Source organism: Podarcis erhardii (assembly GCF_964252035.2).
Source record: "Podarcis erhardii genome assembly, chromosome: 11".
Classification (NCBI taxonomy): domain Eukaryota; kingdom Metazoa; phylum Chordata; class Lepidosauria; order Squamata; family Lacertidae; genus Podarcis; species Podarcis erhardii.
In genome coordinates this window covers 23,816,809-23,835,356 of record NC_138501.1, presented here as the reverse complement: position 1 = coordinate 23,835,356, position 18,548 = coordinate 23,816,809, and the positions used below count along the sequence as shown (strand labels likewise).

General features: G+C 42.7%; 2 protein-coding genes across 6 annotated transcripts in view; one reads left to right on the top strand and one right to left on the bottom strand.

Annotated features, from left to right (window-relative positions):
* The window catches only part of RGMB (repulsive guidance molecule BMP co-receptor b), a 49,674-nt gene extending 45,068 nt beyond the window's left edge, over nt 1-4,606 (top strand). For all 4 annotated transcript variants that reach the window (XM_081880511.1, XM_081880513.1, XM_081880514.1 and 1 more), the window contains one exon: nt 490-4,606. In XM_081880511.1, coding sequence (XP_081736637.1) covers nt 490-1,155 — 666 coding nt within the window. In that variant the 3' untranslated portion in view covers nt 1,156-4,606. The remainder of the gene's footprint in view (nt 1-489) is intronic.
* Nucleotides 4,607-9,255: 4,649 nt separating this feature from the next.
* The window catches only part of CHD1 (chromodomain helicase DNA binding protein 1), a 44,388-nt gene continuing 35,095 nt past the window's right edge, over nt 9,256-18,548 (bottom strand). The window contains exons 27-37 of one of the 2 annotated variants that reach the window (XM_081880302.1): nt 18,103-18,241; nt 17,279-17,429; nt 16,047-16,169; nt 15,823-15,960; nt 14,855-15,112; nt 14,314-14,454; nt 13,552-13,730; nt 12,504-12,600; nt 12,307-12,364; nt 11,051-11,261; nt 9,256-10,324 (exon numbers count right to left, since the gene is read on the bottom strand). In XM_081880302.1, coding sequence (XP_081736428.1) covers nt 9,982-10,324; nt 11,051-11,261; nt 12,307-12,364; nt 12,504-12,600; nt 13,552-13,730; nt 14,314-14,454; nt 14,855-15,112; nt 15,823-15,960; nt 16,047-16,169; nt 17,279-17,429; nt 18,103-18,241 — 1,838 coding nt within the window. In that variant the 3' untranslated portion in view covers nt 9,256-9,981. The remainder of the gene's footprint in view (nt 10,325-11,050; nt 11,262-12,306; nt 12,365-12,503; nt 12,601-13,551; nt 13,731-14,313; nt 14,455-14,854; nt 15,113-15,822; nt 15,961-16,046; nt 16,170-17,278; nt 17,430-18,102; nt 18,242-18,548) is intronic. The other variant, XM_081880303.1, reaches the window with a different exon arrangement.

Here is an 18,548-nt window from a genome sequence, read left to right as displayed (position 1 = left end):
AGAATTTAGGACAGCCTTCCTCAGCCTGGTATCTACAGTCCAAAAAATCTGGAAGGCATCTGGGTGGGGGAAAGGATCATCTGAAAGTGTTTTTCAAACTTGGGTCTCCTGCTGTTGTGGGACTACAACTCCCATCCATCCCTGGCCACTGCTCTTGCTAGCTAGGGATGATGGGAGTTGTAGTCCCAAAACAGCTGGAGACCCAAGTTTGAGAAACGCTGGTTTGCACCGTGACATACAATTCAGATACACCATTTTGTGATGCTCCAAGACTACTTTGGGCCAAAGGTTGGTTTCTGTTTCATCAAATGTTGCATGCTGATAATTGGACTGTCCTAATGGTAGCATCCTAGTGGGTTTTGAATTTGGTGCCCGGCAGCGAATGGAGTCTTTTTGAGTGGAATTTAAACAGCTGCACGTAGCCGAGAGGTGTGTCGTGTCAGTCCCTGCTCTAATTCTGCTCTTCTTGGCTTCCCTTCCCTTCTGCAGATCACCATCATCTTCAAATCTTACCAAGACTGCACAGATCAGAAAGTGTACCAGGCCGTGACCGACGATTTGCCTGCCGCCTTTGTCGACGGCACGACCAGTGGTGGCGACGGCGACACCAAGAGCTTGCACATCGTGGAGCGAGTGAGCGGCAAGTATGTGGAGATGCACGCCCGGTACATTGGGACCACGGTCTTTGTGCGCCAGCTGGGCCGCTACCTAACGCTCGCCATTCGCATGCCGGAAGAGCTCGCCATGGCTTATGAAGAGAGCCAAGACCTACAGCTCTGTGTGAACGGCTGCCCCTCCAGCGAGCGAATCGACGACAGCGGGCACCTCCCTTTGCCCGTGATGGGGCAGCTCCTCCCTCCGGGCGCTTCCAGCCAGACCCGGTCCGTGTACACCTTGGAGAGCGCCACGGCCAAATGCCACGAGAAGATGCTTCTGAAGGACATCTATTTTTACTCTTGCGTGTTCGATTTGCTGACCACCGGCGATGCCAACTTCACGGCAGCTGCCCACAGTGCCTTGCAAGACGTCGAGGCTCTGCACCCCAGGAAGGAGCGGTGGCACATCTTCCCCGACAACGGGGCAGCTGGCCAAGGGCAGCAGCTTTTGTGTCTTAGTCTTGGACTCGTGTGCTTGATGCTTGTTGTGTTTTTGTAGGGTTGTGTTGGGTTCCCTCATCCCCGAGAACAAAGGTTTAAAAATATATATTGTCATAATATATTGACTTAAAGATTATATATGTATATACCATGTATATGAAGGGATGCTTCCGCCTTTCCCACCCCCTCCTCCTGGGACGCCCAGCGGATTGTACATATTGTGTTAGTTTTTCTTTCCTCATGTACGTTGGATGTAATATTCTTTTTTTGATTGTAATAATTTTTTGCTTTGCAGTTGGTGAAATGTTTTATAATGTCCTTTCATCAGGACCCGATAGAAAGCACTTTATTTTTTATATATTGAATATTTATGTGTATCTAGGTAATATGTAAAGCATTTAGCCACGTGTACATATATCATACCCAGTGCTCCCTCTAAGTATTACCTAGCTGAACTCACGAGCTTCTGCGGTCCTTTCCCCCTCCTCTCTCTGCTTCGCCTTTTGAGGCAAACCCAAGAAGTTGGCTGGAGGGGGGAAGATAGGTGCAGGTCTGGGATGAGCTAATTCTTCCTTTTGGACCCTGGGCCAGTAGCCAGCCTGTGTTCCATAAGAACAAAAAGGTCATTTGATATTGATCCTCACAATTGGAACTGCCCCTTGCTGCATCATTCCTGATGCAGATTATTCCCGCCCCCCTTCTCCTGAGAACTGTTTTCTTGTGTGTGATGGCGAGGTGGTATTTTGTGCTCGGGTGTGGACTCGCCAAGTGCAAAATGCATTTCTCGCCTCGGGTCATGAAGGGCACGAACGTAGAAAACGGCGTCTCTGTCTCCTTCCCAAACGTACGCGTGTGAAACCCAAAACTCGCCGAGGTTTTTGGGGCTTGGTCTCTTAATATATATCGATTATATGGATATCTTCAAGTGGTTTGTATTAAGTGTGTTCCCTATGATAGTGGTAGGCCTCACTGCGTTAATCATGTCTGATTTCCCTCTCTCCTCCTTGCCCCCCCCCCAAATGTAGGCACCCTCAGCCTACCTAAATAAGTTTTTTGCAACAACTACAAAAAACCCCCCCAAAGCTTTGGAGATAAACCTTTTAGAATTTAGGTGTTTGTCTAAAAAAGGAGCAAACAAGGGAACCCCAGTTTGGTCTGAAAAGCTTGCTGTGCCAGCCTATATTTTACATTTGGAGCCTGAGCAGCCTAAGGCAACAGAAGCATTTGCTCAGAGGTTGCCTGGTCGTCATTCCCAGATCTAGTTTTTTTGTTTGCAACTTGCTAAACTGCAGTAGCTTCTTCTGTTACAAAATTCAGACACCGAAAGAGAACATTGAGGCACCTTTAAAGATCTGACTGATTTTACCAGATTGGTGCTGCAAGCGGTAACCCATGAAGCCGCAGTCCACCTTAAACGTGTCTGGATTCTACCTCCCACCATTCCTGACATCGGCCATGCTGGCAGAAGCAGATGACATTGCAACAACAACTGGAGAGCCACAGCTTTTCTGTCTCGGGGTGCAGCTATGAAAGTGTACGTCGTGTTAAGTTTTTGAGGTGCCCAAAGATCATTCCTTTAATACGGTGCAGGCAATCATATACACATTTCATGTTTAGAGGCTCAATTCCCACTCCTGTGTTTTGCTAGAGGACCCTGTGGCTTATTGCAGCTGCAGTTGGACCTACACCCAGCTCTTTTTCAAAAGGCTCTCTGCCAACTGAGCCATGTTTTCCCTCCCCCCTATGCTCTCTTGATCATCCTGGGGGTGAGGAAGCTAAGAGTACTCCCCCCCTCTCCCTTTTTACCTAGGAAAGCCCACTGGGACACTTGGGGGAATCTTTGAGCTCTAGGTTGGCATCCAGGCGGGTAGCAAAACTCGCATAGCATCAAAGTGCCAACCTCATTCCAGATTTAGTGAGCAGAGGGGTAGCTGAAATTGCTAAGTAAAGGAAGGTACGGAGCTAGGGCTTAGCTGAAACTTCTTGAAATATTTTTTTCAAAAGAAACAAACTTCTGAACTCCTGAAGTTTTTGCTTCTGGATAATTTTTGGCAAAAGAACCTGGTCCTAGATGAACATGAAGAATTTTGCCCAGGCCATTTTAACTGGAGTACCCAGAGGTGCAACCTGACAACGACCTATGGCTCCATCCACCTGTTTCTTTGGCTTTTGGGGTCCTGGGCCACTTGTCTCAGGGCCAGATTTCCTCAATCTGAAAGATAGATGGCAACGACAAAGGGAGGAGAGTTGTAGTCAGCAACACTGGGAAGGAGCAATGTTGGGTTAGACTAGGGGATACAGGTGTGGATTGCCATGTTGGGACGAGGCTAAATGCCATTTGTTCAGCAGAATGAGCTGTGAACCTACTAACGCCCTTGGAAAAGATGCTCCTTTTTAGATTTGCCTCAAATCTAAAACGTGGCCATAATTATATTGGCCTGCATTGCAGGACCAGTTCAGGAAGTAAGAAGTACTGAAATTAAGCCAAACAAAAGCTTCATAATATTTGGTTCCCTTCATGGGAATCCTGATCAGTTTTGGGAGAAGAATATTTACATCCTTTTTTAATAATTGTGGAAAAAGTTGGAAATGTTTCGGAAAAGTTCCTAGGCAAGGTGAAACTGCTGGCCACTGTGTAAATGAATTGGGCTGGTGCTCGGGAATATAGTGCTGAATTTGCCGCTTAGTCCTCTTTTCCCCACTGCCAGAATGGTTTTAAAATGGCAATTTTGTGTAAAGCTGTCCCTTTTTTTGTTGGTTAGGGCAGCACAGAATTTGAAGCAAAACCTTCCCCTCCCCCTGAATCTTGTCTGCAGAGAAGCATTGATGGTCTTAGAATAGTTGGATTTTCCCGTTTTTTTGTGTGCCAAGTGGAAAGGTATTTGTGGAAGAAGCCCGATAGACAAGCTTAGAGGTGTAACTGCTGTGTGAGCCCATCGTAAAGAGCAGCTGTGTGCTAGCTAATTTCCTGTGTTCCCAAGCCCCGCGAGTATCTATTTACACTAATATCTAAATCATAAAGTCCAGAGATAAGTAATATTTCAGAAATGTTAGAACCTGGAGTGTGTGGGGTTTTTCTTCTCTTTTCTTTCTTGTTCCTGCTGTGGGATTTCTTGAGAAAATGTTATTTGCACATGTTGGCTCTTGAAGTCCATCACAGTCAAGAGAGCTTTGGTTAATGCCAAACATATGGATAGTTTGAAGCGAGCGAGTGGTGTCTGGGGACAGCTTGCGCTTAGAAGGAACACTAGTTTTCACAGACACTCCAAACGGCTGGCTGTCTCTCTCTCCCTGAAGGCTTCAAACTTATTTTTATGCTAGAAAGAAAGAAAGAAAGAAAGAGAACCCACAGTGTGCCCAGTCTTTGCAAAGCCCCTTTTAGATGTGGTTCATGGATATACAAATAAGTATACATTTGTGTAAAAACAAAGAAAAACAAAGTGACCATACAGTGTACAAATACTTTTAAATTATTATGATAGAATAAAGCCACATACCATGTTGTGGAATGTTTGTAATGTGGTTTTACTGACCCCTGGTGGACGCCAGCATATGACACGCGAGACGACGGGTAATGCTCCTAAGCTCTGTGTGATGCGGCTGGGCTACAAGGGTTTTTTCTAGCGCCAGCTCCATTGTGCCAGGGCAACTTCCGCCCTCCTGCGTGTTAAGAAGATGGAATGCAGCCTTATCCTGAGCCAAGGCATAGGGCAGTTTTGTTCCGCACTGTCTACATTGGCACAGGATCTCAATGGGTCTTGTGATCCCAGGGATTTGGACCTGTTTTTTGTTCAAGTGTTCTCTGCTGCTGCACTATGGCCTTTACCAGTAAGGTAAAAGGTAAAGGACCCATGGAGGGTTAAGTCCAGTCAAAGGGGACTGTGGGGTTGCTGCACTCATCTTGCTTTCAGGCCAAGGGAGCTGCCGTTTGTCCACAGACAGCTTTCCAGGTCATGTGGCCAGCATGACTAAACCACTTCTGGCGCATCGGAACACCATGATGGAAACCAGAGTGCACGGAAATGCCGTTTACCTTCCCACCGCAGCGGTACCTATTTATCTACTTGCACTGGTGTGCTTTCAAACTGCTAGGTTGGCAGCAGCTGAGACAGAGCAATGGGAGCTCACTCCGTCACGGGGATTCGAACCACCAACCTTCCAAGAGGCTCAGTGGTTTAGACCACAGCACCACCCGCGTCCCTCTTTCCTAGTAGCAGCCAGCTTTCCAATGTGATTCACTGCTGAACATGTAGGAATCTCTGTTATGTAGAATCAGGCCATTAGTCATTCTGGCTCAGTTTTGTTGACATTGCCTGGCAGTGACTGTTCAGGGTCTCACACAGGGATCTTTCCTCAGCCCTACCTGGAGAAGTGGAGAATTGAACAGATCCTTCCCATGCAAAGGACCCCATCAGTGAGCTACATCCCCTTCCCCTTCATAGGATTACAATGTCTTATGCTATAAAGGCCAGCATACTAAAGTAAAACAGTTACTGCAGGCATCTGTAAGAATTACAACTCATCCTCAGCAGTACATAAATTGCTTTTTAAAAAAAATAATACCATAATTGTGTTTTATTTTTCATGGTTCCAAGTCATTCTAAAAAAACCGACATGGAATCACTTTGTTGTGTTTTTTTGTTCCACCTTTAGAGACCTCCTTTCTCAGCAAAACTTTTTTTTTTGTCGTTATTATAAAGATGCTTGAAACAAGGCTGTTATCTTGCACATACAGTGGTGCCTCGCAAGACGAAAAGAATCCGTTCCGTGAGTCTCTTTGTCTAGCGGTTTTTTCGTCTTGCGAAGCAAGCCCATTGACGGCTTAGCGGATTAGCGCTATTAGCGGCTTAGCGGATCAGCTGATAAGCGGCTTAGAAAAAGGGGGGGGGGGGAGGGAAAAAACCCCCGCAGGAACTCGCAAGACATTTTCGTCTTGTGAAGCAAGCCCATAGGGAAATTCGTTTTGCGAAGCGCCTCCAAAACGGAAAACCCTTTCGTCTAGCGGGTTTTCCGTCTTGCGAGGCGTTCGTCTTGCGGGGTACCACTGTACTATGCTGCAAAGAATGGTTGAAATGAAAGGGCAGTGGCACCACACAACCTCTTTATGTGATTGTTCATTGACAATAACTCATTTGTTTGCGCTAAGGACAAGATGAACTTTACCTTTAGACTGCTTCAGCTAGGTCTACAGAAGGCCTCTACATGTGCAGAGAATTGCAGAGAGAACATGGTTCTTTTTGCCACAACTCATTGGGATTGGGACAAGAAAACCTGTGAGTCGGGCTTTCCCCATGCTCTCTCTGGACTGCTTGACCCGAGTAAGATTTAGCTCCCCGCCCCCCATTAGATGACAAGCAGATTGCTTGCTGGATTCCCACAGGCATCTGGTTGGCCACTGTGAGAATTAAGATGCTTGAACTAGATGGACCATCAGCCTGATCCCAGCAGGCTCTTACGCTGTATCCCTGGACAACAGTAAACATGAATGTATGCTCAACGTAATGTACAGTGGTACCTCAGGTTACATACACTTCAGGTTACAGACTCCACTAACCCAGAAATAGTACCTCAGGTTAATAACTTTACCTCAGGATGAGAACAGAAATCGCATGGCGGCGGCAGCGGGAGGCCCCATTAGCTAAAGTGGTGCTTCAGGTTAAGAACAGTTCAGGTTAAGAACGGACCTCAGGAACGAATTAAGTACTTAACCCGAGGTACCACTGTAACACGATTTTTGACACGTTCAGTTGAACGAAGTCTTGGATTAAACCAAGGGCTGCCTCACATCAGTCTTACAAGCGCACAGGCCTGCTCATGCCAGTTGCCTCTGCAGGGACTAGGTTCAGTCACTAATTCTGCAGTCATGGTGAAGCACCAGAAAATCCTGATAATGTGGCGAGCCCTTATATAGGGGCCCAATCCCCACTGCCTTATATATGAGAATTGCCTGGGTTCAAAAGCCAAGTGGCAACCAGTATTACTGCATCTCAGACAGACATAGGATTTGGGTTCCACAGCATTGTCTCTCACAACCGGAAAGAGAACAATGCCGTTACTCACTTTTATCACCCTTGCCTCTAAAACATTTGTAGCAATTCAGATCATTTCCCTAATGTCCATTTATAGTTCAGTGTAATGCATGCTTTAACACATCTGCGACTCCTCTTGTTTTTGACTGTTCAACAGCATTCCGCTCAGCAAGAACACTGGATCCCTTCACATTCTTACAGATCACAAGATCTCCTGGGGAATCTCCAATTTCACTTTGCAATAATCACATAGCGCTACCATCCAAAGTTTGCATTGTAGCCAAATCATAACAATAAGCTTTTCAGCTCGGATTCCTAGAGCAACATAAGAATTTAAAATCAACAAAATTATGAAAGCAAGTAGAAAAGGGGAGGGAGGTCCTTAAAGGTTTAGGCAAATAAAATGCTCTTTCCCAGGTGATTAAAAAACAGAGTCGGTAGGAAGCATTTCAAAGTTGAAAAGCCACAGCTTAACTGCCATATCACTACTGCCACCTGCTGTTCTGCTTGTGACACTACAAGCAAGTTAACCTGGGCTAGTTTCATCCATTCTCCCGAGATGGAGAATTCTTGGTACCATCTGACAAATCCTCCTGCAGCCAATTCCTTGTGTAGCTGCTCGGCTTCAGTGGACTCCCCGAACAACCTGTCCTCTCCATTCAAGGTGGACAAGTTGTATAGATAAAATTGACTTCAAAATTACACACCTCAGTTGGTTTTATGCTTTTCTTCGCAGCTTCTCTTTGTTCTTGGTTTCACTTGGATAAATCATTTCAATATCCCGGTCCACCCCAGTCACTCATATTGCTGAATCTGTGCTGAATTTACCAAAGTTCACCTGTTGCCAACACAATCATAGCTCATCAAACTGCAGGTCAGTGAAAAACAGCGGCTTGCAAGAACCTGTGAATCCAAAACGTAGGAATTGCGAGTCTGAATAAAGCAAAATTTGCCAATTACGTCTCAGATAATGAGAAATATTTTCAGGTTTTAAGCACTCAAGAAATTCCATCCATCTCATCAGCAGTGGCTGAGGCTACTCTCTCACTAAATCAGCAGTTAAATTAAAATGCACCTACAGGAGAAGCCAAACCCTCTTCAGTAGCTTGACAGAACATTCTGAATCCAGTTTGCTACATACACACTCCATGTGCATTAAAACACAGGGGACAACTCAGGATGGTGTGTCATCTTATATTTGCTATATAGTTGGCATGGCACCTCTGCTAAATCCTTCATACAGCATTTCTCAAACTACAAGCTTCCAGTGTCGCTCTTACTCCCATTTCACGTGCATGAATTTGAAAGGGCCCGAGACTATTCAGTATATTCAGAATTCAGCAAGGATGTAAACACAAGCCGTCCAGAAAAAAAAATTTACTCCTCTGCCAGGACTTGCTCACTGTCTTCCAGAATTAGAAGCAGGGGACCCCCTGCCCCCTTTGCTTGAGTCTCCATATTTATAACATCTGGGTTGCAGTCTTCTCCTCGCTCCAGTACATAAGTACCATGGATTAAATTAACATTGTTGATTCAACCAGTTAATTCTGGAACGTGCCTGCTCCATAATGGTAAGCATCTATGGTGACTACATATGTTTTTAAATATTAATTTAAGTAGTATGAATATAGTCAGTACTGTACCAACCAGTAAAATTGCTGTATCGAACCAGAGCATATTTATAAATTGGCACTGAGGGTAAAGTAAAAACATTAGCCAGGGTCCTCTGATTCCGGATACATTTCGAAGTTGCATTTTGGTACTGAACAAGTTGTCAATCTCAGTCCTTAGGGAACAGCAGAGATAGAAATCTAAAGTAACTATGCACTGCTTAGTCTTGCTAAAATGAATTATCTCCGACTAATTGAAATTGTGATGGCCAGTGTTTAAACACTGATGAAAATTTATTGAAATGACTATGCATGTGCAATCTTCATATCCATGCTCATTTAGTGAGACTTGTTTATGTTATAAAAACAATATCCAAGCATCACTCAAAGTTCTCACACTACAACATCAAAGAAGCAGAATTTGTTTTTAAAAGGCTAACCAATAATTTAAATAAAATATCTTATTATATAGCTATGGTAAAGAGGTTACTTTTTCTCAGTTTTAGTCTGAACAATGACTCTGCATCAGATATTTTATTTTAGAAATTAATACTTTTTCACATTTGAGGAAGGTAGGCCAAGTCTGAACGGAAATGTCTGGGGGAGGGGGGAGGAGAAGCTCATTTAATTAATTTACAATAATTTACAGCCATTTTGTAAAAGGGCATTACAACTGATCAAACTGGGGAACATGTGGCTATTTTACAATTATAGGTACAGAATTTAAATATTCAAGCTTGTGATGAAAAAGCGGCAAGGTGGTTGCAGTGTACAATGTAAACAAGTAGCTTTGGAAAGTGAACAGAGTCCTTGAATCTTTATTTTTTTAAAAAAAACAACAACCTCTTGATTCTTTCCTGAAATATGATCACAGGTCAACATGTAAATGCTCATCTAAAAACATAATTTAAATTGTGTTCAGAATAAAACCACTTCGATGAGGAGGAGTTCAGATTAAGATCCAGTCTGAGTGGGGCAGTGTTGAGGTCCCTGTAAAAAGTAAACATATTTTCTTTAAAAAAATGCGCTACAACATTTGTAGCACAGTGCAGCATTAAAACTTTAAATACAAAAATATTTTCTCTTCTGTTGGGATAATAGACCTAGCATACTGGAAAGTAGTAACAATACTGCTACTCATAGCACATAGGGTCCATGTCTTTCAAGTCATGTAAGGCAATTGCTGTGTTAGTTTATTGTGTATGGCAAAAAAAAAAAAAAAAGTCCAGGAAATGTTAGTCTTTGCTATGTCTTCCGGCTACTCCACATATGTTCCGGTGTACTTTTGTGATCTGATGAATGTTCAAAAGGAGATCTGTGTCCTAAGGGAGATCTGGAGTCATAAGCTCTCTGATCTAATGGTGACCTAGGACCGCTGCTGGAAGCTCTGTGGTCCATTTGCCAGTCCGAGTGATACCTATAGTCCCTCGAAGATTTATGATGGCTGTAGTCTGAACTGGATCGATGGTCTAAGTGTATCCGATGATCGGAGTGTGACCGACTGTCTTTTAAGCTTCCTTCCAGACTGGACCTGTGATCTCTGTTCCTATGGTCATCTAGCTTTCTGTGCTTTCCATCACTGTAGTATCTGAAACACAAAATAAATACTAATAGAACCTTTCTTAAAAGAGTAGACTTTGTAGAAACGCAACAGGATTTTTTAAACACACACACACTCCTTCTTCTAAGAACAAAACAATAAAAGATTCCTGAAAACTAAGGGAAAAAACCAACCGATTCTAGCATCCTGGTGTGCTCTGAGAGGTGGACAGGACAGCAAAGCGTAGCATTGCATCACTTTTCTCTCTCAGCAATGCAACTGAACCAAACTACAGGTGACATTAAACTTTCCCCTGCATGGACCACTTGAAAACTGCTATGGGAGCCGATGGACCTTTTAATGTTATATCTGCCTGTTGCTGAAATTGTAATGTATGACTTTTATGCATATTTTTACAGACATGCCACAGATCGCCTGAACTAAAGCTTGAGGACCAGTTTGGGGGCCCTTGCATGAAACAGATCTTTGCATCTAACCTGCTGATCTTTTAAAATGCTAACTGCATCAGTTGTGGGGTTTGCCCACCAACAAACTGCAGCCCTTTCACACTCCTGGCCACCCCTTTCCCCAAATATAAAACCAAAAATAGCAGAGCGTTCAGACATGTATTATCATCATGCATGTTTTTGCCCTACACACAGCCAACAGTTTCTGAGCAAAAAGTCCTAATCATCTCGTTAGTGAGAAATATTGCACAAGAACTGTGAAGTAACTGGGAAAACGGGGTTCTGTGGATGGCTGTCACGAACTCACCTGCTATCCTGTTTATAGTGATCCCAATCTCTATGATCTTTTCCATTGCTGAAGCTGGAATAAGGCCTTTTCCTAGAGTCACTTTTCTTGTAGGTATCTCCATGAAGTCTGTCTTTGTGATGATCGTGATATTGTGATAAGTGTCTGTCAGAGGAATAACTGTCTCTGCTACTATCGTCATGATTCGTATTCTCTTTTAGGCGTTCCACATCTGCTTAAATGAAAATACAGAGATTTGTTTAGCTGTAAATAGTCAACATAAATTACCAGCTGAATGTTTTCGAGATCAGCAGATGGGCTGAAAAAGTGAAGAACTAAATTAATGTATTTAAATAATCCATTTGACAACATTTAAACAGAAGGCTTTTACTTTTCCCACACATTCTAAGCCTGATTCAAAAGCACTGAAACTTGCAGCCCGATCCTTAACACCCTTAGTTGTAAAGAAGTCTCACCGATTCCCAATGTTCTCATGGCTGGCTGTAATAAACTGAAATTCATAATGAGAACTACCAATTTGCATGCATTTTAATGATTTGAATAAATTGCAGGCTAATCTCAAGACTTGTTGCTCAAACAAATAATTTATACATGCCACCTGAGATAGCAGTACATCGCTACACACTGATATGATGCTAGCTTCACTCACATAGGTAAAGGTAAAGGGACCCAACTCTGGGGTTGCAGCGTTCATCTCGCTTTATTGGCCGAGGGAGCCGGCGTACAGCTTCTAGGTCATGGGGCCAGCATGACTAAGCAGCTTCTGATGAACCAGAGCAGCGCACGGAAACGCCGTTTACCTTCCCGCCAGAGCGGTACCTATTTACTTGCACTTTGACGTGCTTTCGAACTGCTAGGTTGGCAGGAGCAGGGACCAAGCAACGGGAGCTCACCCCATCACGGGGATTCGAACCGCCAACCTTCTGATTGGCAAGTCCTAGGCTCTGTGGTTTAACCCACAGCGCCACCCGTGTCCCTGCTTCACTCACATACACATATGAATGTTTAGGCAGCTCTCACAGCCCCCCAGGTTTGATTCAGAGAACACGCCTGTCTTTCAGGGACTACGCCTTTCCCCTCAGTCCTTCCCCCCTCCAGTCCCCAATTCTTTGGGTGCGGTGGCTTGGATGAGGAGTGGGGAAGTCAGTTTCTAGCAGCTCCATTCATGCAATTTTCTCTACATCGAACCTACTATCTAGAATGGGAACTATTTGTTTATTGTATAAAATTTAGCATCCCAATACTGAGGTTCTTACCTGAATTTCTAATCAAATGTGTATTCACACTGCTGCTGATATTCTGGTCATTGTGCTGCTGGAGAAAAAAAAAAGGAAAATTTTTATTACCAAATTAAACCGAAATATGTCTCATTTGCATGAAGTACTAATACCAATGTTAGAATAACACAGGTAAAAGCTTATTTATTCTGTACTACTTGGCAGTCTATTAATACCTGTGTTTCTTGGCGTTTTTTAATTGCATGTTTGTACAATTTGTGCAGCTTTCTGGCATCAAATTCTGTAAACTTGGAAACAAAAATCCACAGGTTTCTAGAATGGAAGAGAAAAAGTGGTTCAGTTTTCTAAAAAATCATTAGCAGGTCATATGTTCCTGGTTCTACAGTACATTATTTTACTTGTAGGCACTATCACTGTTGTTGCTTTTACTATTATGAAGTGAATTGCATCATATTAAAAACATTTTTTTAATAAATAACTGAAATAGTTACACATATATACATCTGCACAGCAAAGTATATCTAAAGCTAGTCAGAGATGTAACAGAATTAAGCCTCCATCTAGTGGTTACTATACAGACTGCACTGTATATAGCAGCTATGTAGCTCTGTTGGTTCACACAACTTTAAATTAAAATATAATTCAGCTGTCATCTTGCAAACTGTAAATGGGCTGAACAAATTTTCTTCAATCCATATTTACTACATTTCCCTACATGTGGCCATAAAAAGTAGGCAATTAAAAAGAAAGTTCCTACGCATTAAAAAAGCTAGCTAGGCAGCAAACCATACTGTTTTTTCCCGTACACCCATAAAAACTGAATAGTTGAACCTTATGTACAAATGGGGCATTTGTACACATAAGCGTTTTCAGAAGACTGTTTTTCTGGATCTCTTCTCTCCTGTAACTGCAGGAGTTTCAGATGTGTGAACCCATGCTGAACCTTCTCAATAGGTTTCATTAATTTGTAAATTAAAGATGCTATTAGGAATCTCCATGACAGGCTCTGACACTCCTTCCCCACCTCCATCATCGTAATTACAAAGGCTGCTTTTCACATCATACAGAGAGAAGTGGCTGGTCCTGATCAAAGAAACGGCTGGCAAAAGGTTAAGTAGTCTCTCTCTCTCATGATATCACAACACCTCCAAGTGCTTTTCCACAGGTTGGGAAATATATTTTTTGCAAAATAGAGGTTTTGCCCATAGGTGCCAACAGAGGCACTTAGAAGACAGATTTTTTCCTACCTCAGAGATTACTTACTTTCGCCACTGCTTTATTTGTTCAGGATTTGTGTATTCTTTTAGACACTCCGTAATATGATCTCCAATTTTGATAAGACACTGTCTAGTATGTTCTAGTTGTTCCCTTTCTGAAAGACCTTTCTCTGGTCTATCCAGCTGTTTCAGTGCTGCTTTGACAGGCCTCATTCTTTCTTTACACTGTAAAAATAAATAAATATTCAGAGATCTGACATTCTATCGACATAACGTAACATTTATAGACACTAGACATCTATAACATGAGGATTATGCCCGCCACTCTTGCTTTTACTGTGTTTTCTAAGAAAATGCAATTTATCTCCAATTTAGCCTTCTGGTAGTGGTGCCCACCCTGTGGACCGCTCTCCCATCAGAGGTTAAGGAGATAAATATACAACTTTTAGAAAACATCAGAAGGCAGCCCTGTATAGGGAAGTTTTTAATGTTTGATGTTTTATTATGCTTTTGTATTTGTTGGAAGCTGCCCAGAGTGGCTGGGGCAAACCAGATGGATGGGTGGGGTACAAATAAAGTAACATTTAAATTTTATATGGAGCATCAAACTTAATAATCCATATGAACATATAAAGCATGGTTTAAAACTTTTTAAAGACAGTTTGCAGAGTACAAACTGGGTAGCCATCATCTTTCAAGAGCCATATTTAATCGACGACCTAATGAACACTTTTTCTGCTAACAGTGAATCACATGCCTCATGCCAATTAGTATGACCAAACGACAAAATATTCTGAAGAAGTCTTACAATACTGAATGTCTTCTGATCCAGTTCTTCAGATTCTTCAGATATAGGAACTGGCTCACTACTTGCTGTTATATGAACAGGAGTGTCTGCTGAAGGAGATTTCTTGCTTTTGTCTTTGCTTTCAGATTTGGACTCATTCATCTAGAAATTAAGAGATTCAAAATTTCTGAAGTGATGTGCTAAATATCCACTTCATTAAAAAAAAAATCATATACTGCTTGATTGCAAAAACCCCCACCAAAAACCACCACTGAAGCAGAGTGATGTACATTAAGGTAAGGCAGCATTTCACACATAACATATATAGACTGGGTACACAAGGATGTTACTAGAGAGCAAAACGAAGCATACAAGGCTTTTCCCTTCCTTTTGAGAGCTTAGTCACAATCCATGTGAAGGAGAGCAAGGAAGATCCACCTGGTTCTGACTTCTGCATCAGGCCTACCTCCCCTTCAGACCCCACCCCTGCGGGAGAGGAACTAGAAACACAGCATGCTTATTATGGGCACGAGGTCGTCTAATATGGCTCCAACTTAATTACCTTCTCTTCTTTTACTTCTTTCTCTCTCTGCATGTACTCTTTTGCTTTACTTTCCTTCTTCTCTTTTGCATCTTTCCCCCTTAATTCTTTTTTGTCCTCTTTTTCTTTTCTCTCCCTTTTCAGCTCCCTCTTGTTTTCCTTGGCCTCTCTTTTGTCGTCAGCCTCCTTCTTCAGGACAATATCTGCATCAGATTTTTCTTCATTTTCTTTTTCTGCTTTTATCTTTTTGCATGGATGTTTTACTGCAGCCATTTCATCCTGGAACATACACGCATGTACATCAAAATGCTAATTTAAGAAGTTCAGATATAAATATTAGAATCATTTAGTACTTGGCCATTTCTTTTGGTGATGTAGCCCTCCATTCAGTTCTATTGCCAAACTTTTGTTTGCCACAGCTGCTCCTTTTTCACCTACACATTCAATGGAGCAGAGGTAGATGGAAAAGAGAGCTTCAGCAGACTTCCAATTTAAATTCAATGTTCAGTTTGTTCCACTTACTGTCGGTCTCTCATGGGAGCCTCCCAGAGCTGGGTAAGAAGACAAGCAGAGCTTAGAAACTCTCTGCCTTTTATGTGGGAGGCAAGGCCCACTCGGCTCTAGAAAGGTGGGGTGGGGGTTCTGGGGTTGTTTTGGCTATGCACAGTTTTAGCTGTACACTCAATCCCTGGAACCTAATTACCATGCAAGTTGCCTGTCATTTGCCCAATTAATTATACTCTGGCCATATTTCAGTTGCTATCGGTTCAAGTCAAGAGAGCTAGTTCACCAGAGGTGAAGTCATGAGATGCAATGTCATCTGAATTTGTTGTGGTCTGAGGAAAACTACTATTTTCTCCACTACAGTCCCCTGGCTGAAATATGGGGGCTATATGAGTGATAAAACTTCAAAATGGCCAATCGAACAAATAAATCTAACGCTTAAAAATTACTACTTTTTGCAAAAATTCAAACTTCTAGATATTCACCTTACTATCTTCCTCCTCTTCTTCCTCAGACTTATCTGAAGGTGGTGGTGATGTATCACTCTTTGTCTCCTCCTTAATTTTTGCTGCTTTTATGGTCTTACTCTTCTTAGTTCTCATTTTCCTTCTTTTTGAGCCTCCCTGAATATCAGAAAAGTGCCATGTTAGATATTTATTCAAGTTCAAGTAGGTGCACTTAAAAAGATAATACACAGAAAATAACTTACCGCCCCAGATAGTCTTTGTGCTTCCTTCCTTGCAAGATCCTTACTGAGTAATTTTATGAGGTAGTCTGCACGGGTCTGCAACTGTTTGGCTTGGGGTTTCTTATCTGGATCATCTGGTAGAATCTGAAAGGGCATTTTAAGATGCTTTTTTCCCAAGTACAGAGTGTTTTATCAGCTTGATGGTTAAGAAAAGATTCACTAAACTGGGAAAAGTTGTCTGAATCTAGATTTTTTTCAGCCCAACTTTCTTTTTCTTATCAAAAATGGAACACAAGAGTTATTAAAAGGCCTGGTTTTCACCTGATCCCTAAAGATATCAAATGAAGGCGCAAGGCAAGGCTCCCCAAGGAGAGCATTCCACAAACAGGGAGCCACCGCAAAAAAGGGCTGTTCTCATGTTGTCACCCTCTGCACCTCTCATGGAGGAGGCACACTAAGAACAGCCTCAGCTGATGATCGCAGGGAGTCAGTTCATATGGAGAGAGGGGGTTCTTGAGGTACTGCAGTCCCGAGCCATTTAAGACTTTACAGGTAAAAACCAGCACTGGAAGCTAATCGGCAGCCAGTGCAGTTGACCCAGGATCGTGGTAATATACCCAAAGTGTCTTGCCCTGGTGAGCAACCTGGCTGCCGAATTCTGCACAAGCTGAAGTTTCTGAACCATCTTCAGAGGCAGCCCCACATATAATGCACTGCAGTAATCTATCCTAGAAGCTACCAGAGCATCGATAACAGAAGGTAGGCTACCCCTGTCCAGATAGGGGTGCAGCTGGGCGACTAGCTGAAGAGATCACACGAGCCTCAAGCAACAGCAATGGATCCAGAATTACCCTCAAGCTACATACTCGCTCCTTCAGAGGGAGTGTAACCCCATCAAGAGCAGGCAACCTCCCATCCACCCTGTCTAAGGAACCGCCCAATAAGTGCCTCAGTCTTATCTAGACGGAGCTTCAGTTTGTTGGCTCTCATCCTGTCCGTTAGAGAGGAAAGACAATAATAATTAACCAGTAACAAAGGAAGCCCTCTCTAAAAAATTTCCAGGGATACCATGGAAAAACTAAAAATATAACACTAAAGTGTGAATGCAGAATGTGAGAAATGAGATAAAACAGTCAGTCTCATCTAAATGTCTCAAATCAGAATACAGTCGACTTGGCTACCACCGTAACCATTCAACCAGCAATTTTTGATCTCCTGAATAACATTATGTTCAGACAGACAGCAGGACTTACCTTGTGTGTCAAGTTGAGATCTGGGTCCATTTTGATCATTTCCCAACTACCATATCCATATTCATAGATGCCTATTAGAAGATTAGAGTCATCTTCCCTGCCCCAGTCTATATCAAAATGAGCAGCCTTAGTGTGACAAGGAACGGTGTATCTAAATGAAAAACAGTAAGTTCACAAGCTATTTGTATTACCTCTACTGGCAGCTAGATACAATATAACCATTAAAAAGGGAAGCAGAAACAGAAGTTTACTGGCACTCTTCCTCTAAAGAGTTCCCTCTCATTTTATGGTTCCCTCTCATTTTATTTTTACATCAGTGCTATGAGCAATAGTGACCCATGTGTGGGGCAAGCCATGGTGGTACCCTCTGGTACTGCTGCAAATTACCTGGAAGGGCTGGGGGGGAGGGGGAAGGAAGAAAGGTAGTGACAAAACTGTGAAGGCACACTGGTGAGAGTGCCATACTGACTCTGTTGGTCCATCTGCATAGCCTTGACCTCACCATGCCTCTGCCCAACCCCCTCCCAGGTAAGCTGCAACAATGCTGGTATCAGAAAGGGGGCTCTACCAAATAGGCCATGAGTTCCTGAACAGTCAGGCACTCTAACCACTATATGACACTTGCTCTACTCTTCATAGGTCTCACTCCTCAGATCTGTGCATAAGAGTGGCTAGAACAGGAAAAAAGCTTAATCAGCTGTGGCCAAAGCAGAGGGTGCTGTTATGTGAATGGAGATATTCAAACTCCTGAGCAATGATGTGGTCAGAACTCCCTAGCAACATACCTGCCCACCCCCAATCAAAATAAAACAAATGTAACAAACCTCTTCCTTTCCTCTGGATCGGAAGGAATGGATTTATGCAATGGTTCCAGCTCTTCTTCATGTGAGATGACTAGTTTTGCATTTACTTGCACTCCTGATATTCGGAACGTTGGGCCTTTAACTTTTCCAAGTCTGCCCCCTTTCAAATAAGAATATAAAACAGGTAAATGTTAGATCAGTTTTATGCATCACTATTCCAAAATGTGAAGGAACAAGATGCCCTTTCAACATGAGGTCACTAGAAGGAAGAGGTAATCAATACAAATGTTTCAAGGACATGAACCAACAATGTGCCAGATAGAAAAAAAAGCAACAAGGAGTGCTGCTGACATGGACAAACAGTTTCAGGTCAAGTGAAGAATATGGCCTCACTTATACCTCACACACCTACGTAAATCTTATCACAACATAACTTAATCCATTAATTGGTAACATCCAGCTTTTGT